This window comes from Thermobia domestica, chromosome 1, assembly GCF_964235325.1.
Source record: "Thermobia domestica chromosome 1, izTheDome1.hap1.1, whole genome shotgun sequence".
NCBI lineage: Eukaryota > Metazoa > Arthropoda > Insecta > Zygentoma > Lepismatidae > Thermobia > Thermobia domestica.
In genome coordinates this window covers 57,521,191-57,527,437 of record NC_137454.1, presented here as the reverse complement: position 1 = coordinate 57,527,437, position 6,247 = coordinate 57,521,191, and the positions used below count along the sequence as shown (strand labels likewise).

The 6,247-nt window shown below is 34.5% G+C and overlaps 1 protein-coding gene across 1 annotated transcript in view; it reads left to right on the top strand.

Annotated features, from left to right (window-relative positions):
- Positions 1 to 681: 681 nt before the first annotated feature.
- Positions 682 to 6,247, top strand: part of LOC145683461 (uncharacterized) — a 436,142-nt gene continuing 430,576 nt past the window's right edge. The window contains exon 1 of the mRNA XM_081754825.1: positions 682 to 904. Within this exon, the coding sequence (XP_081610951.1) occupies positions 734 to 904 (171 nt within the window). The 5' untranslated portion in view covers positions 682 to 733. The remainder of the gene's footprint in view (positions 905 to 6,247) is intronic.

Genomic DNA, 6,247 nt, shown 5'->3' with positions numbered 1-6,247 from the left:
TTTGACTTTTTATTTGTTTTTATTTTAGTATTATTTTACAGACATCGTCTTGGTTCTTCGCACACTCTTTCACGCATACGCTAACAGATGCGTGCTAGATTATCTCTTCGCGGTGAAATAATTTATACATGTACTTTCTGTGTACGTGGCCTCCAGTTCGAACCTTTGTGAGAGTTATGAATGGTTGTTGTTCTCTCACATCAGTCTCATATAACCTCTGTGTTGAAAAAGCACGTTAAACTAGAATCAACCAATAAAATTCATGTGTGAGAAAGAGTGGAGAGGCAAGGAGAGGAGCAGTGATTAAGTCTCCAATTCGAATCCCGGTAGCAGACTGTCCAGAGTGATGTATTATCTATTGATGAATTATTACGTTTTATTTCTCTCCCTACCACCACGCTATAGTAAATAAACATTTGAGATGTGACAGCTAGAAGCTATCGATCCGAGAAAGGCCTATAAATATAGTTATTGTATTTCTTTTAGTTCACTTTCGAGTTGATTCTCTGATATTCTTTATTTCGGAAGAGAAAACATTGAAAAATGAAGAGGAATAGTGTGTGAAGAGATAGTCGTCGATTAGTGTCCACCTGATGTATTTTTAGTTGGCTCGGGTGTTGATTGGTCGCTGGGTGCGCTGCGCGGGCGATCTCTCTCTGCTCGGGGTCAGTCGTAGAGTGAGCGAGTGCCGAGGCAGACGTATAGCATTGTGCAGTCTTCGCTCGACTCGTGCATGGACGGCGTCATGCAACACCCGTGGTTGATTCCCTGGGTTCCTTTGCAGAAGGTGGTCGCAGTTCCGGTGCCCTTGCATCCGGTCCATGTGCCAGCTGTTGTGGGGATTCCCCCGCATGTTCACGGACATCACCCAATTGCAATACAAACGTTTATCCGGCCTCGAAAGGTGAGTACGAAATATGAAAAGTTAGTGAATAAAGTATCGCATGTTTCTTTTTTTCCTTTCTTTGTTTCTGTTCTTATGATAGTGTTCAACATATTTTATGACAGTGCTTATTTGACTAGTGCGAATTGTCGCGTTAAATAATTCTCAACGTAATAAATGAAATTCAGAAGTTGCACTTCTCGATCGACCAAAAAAAAAAAAAAAGCGATACAATAAATGAAACATACAAGTTTTTTTTTTATGGCTGAATGTTCGGTGATTTCGCGCTTTGATGCGAGAGGTTCGGGGTTTGTTATCAGTGGAAGCTCATGTGGTTTCGTTCACACATTACGGGTACGGGGTCATGTCTCGTGATCTTGATACTGCAATGGACATTAACCTTCAAGGAAACAGTACAAATAAAATCAAATCAATCTATCAGAGTTTTGCTCGATCTGTTTTACCGAATTGATGTGATTCTTTTTCACAGTACCGCGGGGAAACTAGGATATCCATCCAATGATAGAGTGTTTACGGCTGAAATTCAGTGAAGAGTTTGCGATGGGCAAATACTTACTTTACCGACGTACTTCCATTTCATCCAACTTTAGTGTGGCACTGAAGATTTTTGTATTTCATGTGTGATTTTAGCCTATAAAAGGTAAATACATGGGGTAGAGAACTATCCGATTTTTTTTTTTTTTTTTTTCACAGAAGGGGATATCAGTTACGCTGTCTATTCAGTAAATGAAAGATTCAGGCACTTACTAATTAAATATGAAGATTCTCAAGTCCTATTGCATTAACAGAACTTTAAGCTACGTTTTCACTTTAAATACAAGTATAATATATGGAAACCACTAAAACAGCTGCTAAGATTTGTGGCTCAAGACGGTGTGGGAAAGAGATAATTTCTTTAAGTCTCTTTTTTTAATTTTTTTTTAACCAGACTAAAGCATTGAGGAGACCTTCTGTCTTTTGCATTTGTTATAAAAAGTGAATTTTCAGTTTTTCATAAGAAACGCTCAGGCAATAACACAGAGATTTCCTCCTTGACTACAAATTTCAGCTACGTAGCGTTCATAGTAATTATTGGGAAAGCCATTCTCAGTGTAAAATCAATTGACTCCACTGAACCTTTATTCTGATCATGCAATACAGGCAACACGTGAAATAAACAACAAACTCTCATCTCCCTCTTATATTTTTATTTTCCACGCGTGACACTGTGAAAACGGGGAAAATAATAAAAAAAAAAATAATAAATAGATATGCATATTATGACATTTGAGGAATGATATCGTTGTGGTTTTTCTATTTCGTTGCAACAAAATGAATACGCCGGTTTATTGACGTCGTGATGGTTTATTGTTTGGTTCGGAGTGACCTGATTGTGTTCTGCTTGTTTCAATTTTATTTCTCCTTTTTTCACATATGCGAGAAGCGTATAATGAATGATGGTCTCTTTCATATACACACAACAGCGGTTTTAATTTTTTCAATCATAGACCGATGATTCGCGTCTATTTGCGGGACAGCGTTATAATTACTTTTTTTTTTCTTGTTGCTTTTTGTTGTTGATTTGAAATTAACACTCTTTCTCATCGCTTTAACTTACTTCGGGTTCCTATATAGTGATCTGTTGAACAATATATTTGTACAGAGGCCGCAGCGGCTCAGTGATGGGGCGTTCAATTCTGGTGCGCGGAGTCCCTAGTTCGATTCCAGCTCACGCCAATTGGGCTTTGTGGTGAACAAACACTGTGTGTGTGGATTTTCTCAGGGTTGTCCCTTTCGTCCTACTTTCTTCATCCCACTATTTTATTCAATGCTTATCATTACCGTCCCCTTTAGCCTACACGGCGTAAACCGGAAAGATTTTTTTTTTTTTTGTATATTTGTACAGGTAGAACATAAACTGTATCTAATGAAGACTGGAAGCATTAAAATGCATTGTATGGTATACTTAAGGCGGAATAGTTTTGTGCTTTTATTTTTGATTTCAGAAACAGAACTGATCTAGATATAGTCAGGGAAAATATTCCATTTGATCGTACAATGCGTTTAAATATTTGATACATTTTGATATATTTCCCCTTAAAATAGTGCGTATCCATTAGCAAATAAAAATAAGTAAATAAGTTAAATCCAAAACAAAAATGTTATAATTTGCTGCATTTCCATTATTTTGTCATTTGAAAAACATTTGAATGCTTCACACAGTTCTTTTCCCCCTAACGGTAATCTGGTTTTAATCTAAGTTTCGCGAGAGGGGAGTCATATACAGTATGCCCTATAAATGAACTGATTAGTTCGTATGGTTTCCATACTTGGAAAGAAGGTGTACATTAAGCTGTTGAAAACTGCCCTCAAATCTGTATCTATTTTCATATTGTTGGAATCATTAATTGCGCTGATAATGTAAATGTTTCTGAATCCCAAATGGCATTTTTTTTTTCTGTTTATGCAGTGCTTTCCGTAAAATTTCAGTTTACAAAGTACGTAATTTCCCTCCTCTTTTTTTTTTTTTTTTTTTTTTCCAGAAATTTCACCTACATTTATTTTCAAAATTTTATTCCAATCACCTTGTTGTCTTGTTCGTGTGTTTGTTATTCTCATTGAGATCGGGGTACGAGGTTAAAGTAAACGGAATTTATCACTGCTGCGTGGCGCCGTGAGATCTGAAGCCCACATCTTCTGGGAAGCAGGCGACGACAAATGTGGGAGCGCTTGCCGCGAGGAGTCGTTTGTATAGTCGGTTGAACGTACGCATTGCACTGTTCTTGGCATTGTTTTCCGCAACAAAGACAAAGAGAATCTCACGATGAAAAAAGTAATGTCAACTTTCACTTTTGAATTCTGCCGACATAGTGTGTACTTGTTTTCTGAATTCTTACACTTCTTTCATTTTTGTACGTTTCTCTCCCTCATAAAATATCAAACTAACCCATTTTCTGTTTCCGAAAAATTATTGCTTTGTTCTCGTTTCTATTTTTACAGATATATATAATGGATTTTAATAATTACTCTGCCTATTTTTTACTCCAAATTTGAAATGTTTAATTCAATTGCACGGTTAAGTATCTTCGTTATGTCTTCCATCGGATTGGATCCTAGAAGTTTTTCTGCATGTTTGTAAACAACTTGGATACAGCAAACCCTGTGATGACTTTGTAAAATGGATCGTTCAATAATTGTATAATCCTTTTAAGTAAATTGACTTTCAAGATCATTCGTAGCTTTATGGTAGAGAAATTTCTGTAATTTACCTGACAATTAGGACATCATTATTTGTGTTCTTAAATTTTTGACTATATGAAAAAATACTGCTGCCTATGTTTCATTTAAAAGCATTTTGTAAATACTAGATATTTGTGTTTTTAATAAATAAATAATCGATATGAGGGAAGCGAAAGAATATATAGTGGAAGGAAAAAGAGGAAAGAAGCTACAGTTGATATACAGTATTAGAACATGTTACGTTAAGACGATCATGTTAGCTGAAGATCATGATGTATGAAAGCGTCTCAGTTTGTGACAAATGACCTCCAGTAATGGCAGAATACATATGATAATGATGATGCTGATTATTGTTGTTATTCTTCTTGCGTTATAGGCCTACACGAATTTTAAGAAAATACCTAGAAGAGAGAGACTAGTATAGGCAAAAACATTAAAATTTATACTGTAGTTTTACTAGTTGTGCTTCTGCTGAAGTAGGGTAAGATGGATGATTTCTCTTTTTCCATATACAACTACCAATTTATATATATATATATATATATATATATATATATATATATATATATATATATAAAATTACAATAAATATGATTTATAGTGAATTTAAGATAAGAAGAAAACAAGATAATACATGCTTATTCACATAATTTTGCCTCAGAGGAACGAATATTTACAATATGTGAAAGTAGAGTGAACACATTCATTAAAAGAAAATTTCCCCCTAGAAATATGATCTATAATTAAAACTAATAAATAACATAAAGGGAAGGGAAACTTAAATTTAGCTTCCGATTTTCGTGATATTTCGCGTTATTTCGTACTTCTTCATGTATAATTGTCGTTCTTTTCTTAGCATTTACAAGTTTACAAGTGATCTCTTTTCTAAATATTATGAAAGAGAAAATACTAGTGCAATAGTTTATATATATATATATATATATATATATATATATATATATATATTCGTAAGTGCTATTACTCGTAACTCGTCATGTATTAATTTCCTGGTACTTATTTTATGGTATAGTGAACAACATAAGCGCTGTCCTTCTTTTCAATTTTGGTTTGTAAATATATCTTCGATATATACTGGTGACAATTATGTTCTTTTTGCCTCAAAGAAGTTGTGTTCAAATTGGTCAATATACTCTAAATTAATGATAATTTAAAGAAGACAAAATATTTTTGTTGTCTTCTATACATGAAATAATATATACAGAGTGTTTCAAAACAACACCGACAACGTTTGGGAGGTGATTCCTGACACCAAGATAGGACAAAAAGTATAAACCAAGCTGGGTGCACAAATGCTTCTTTTCGGAGTTATAGGCTGCCGAAAACATGACAAAATTAAATTTAAAGATCCATACCTCCAAAACTATTACAGCTACCGTAGTCAGGTCAAGACTTCAGTTAGAAACTAATATGTGCCCAATGCAAAAATCCATATTTCAGAATCCTAAGGTATTCATGCAACAATTTTTATAGAGATAGTTGGTGAGTACTCCAAATTATATGCCCGCAGCTAAACTTCCTCTATAAAAATTGTTACATGAATACCTTAGGATTTTGAAATACAGATTTTTGCATTGGGCACATATTAGTTCCTAAGTGAAATCTTGACCCGACTTGACCCCAGTTTTGGTGCCTACCTTTAAAGTTCATTTTTTCATGTTTTCGGCAGCCTATAACTCCGAATGGAAGCATTTGTGTACCCAAACGTTGTTCGGTGTTGTTTTAAAACACCCTATATATATATATATATATATATATATATATATATATATATATATATATATATAATATAATATAAATTACACTATAAATCTCCACTGTTTCCCCACTTAAATGAGAGAACATTGTATTTCAGTTGTATCAAGTGACAAGTTATACGAACCGTGTCTAAAAGTTTTGAAGATTTCCTGCATGCTAACATTTCCGGGATACAATCCTGAATTTAGTTTTGACATTGAATAATCTATAATAGTGTTCTTCTCCCATTTCTTTTTGACAAATAAATAATAAATGAAAGACATATTACGTTGATCCTTAAGGATACGGTACGTAGTCAGAGGGCAGAGTAGCTCAGTGGTAGAGCGCCTACCTCTGGGGCGTGGAGAT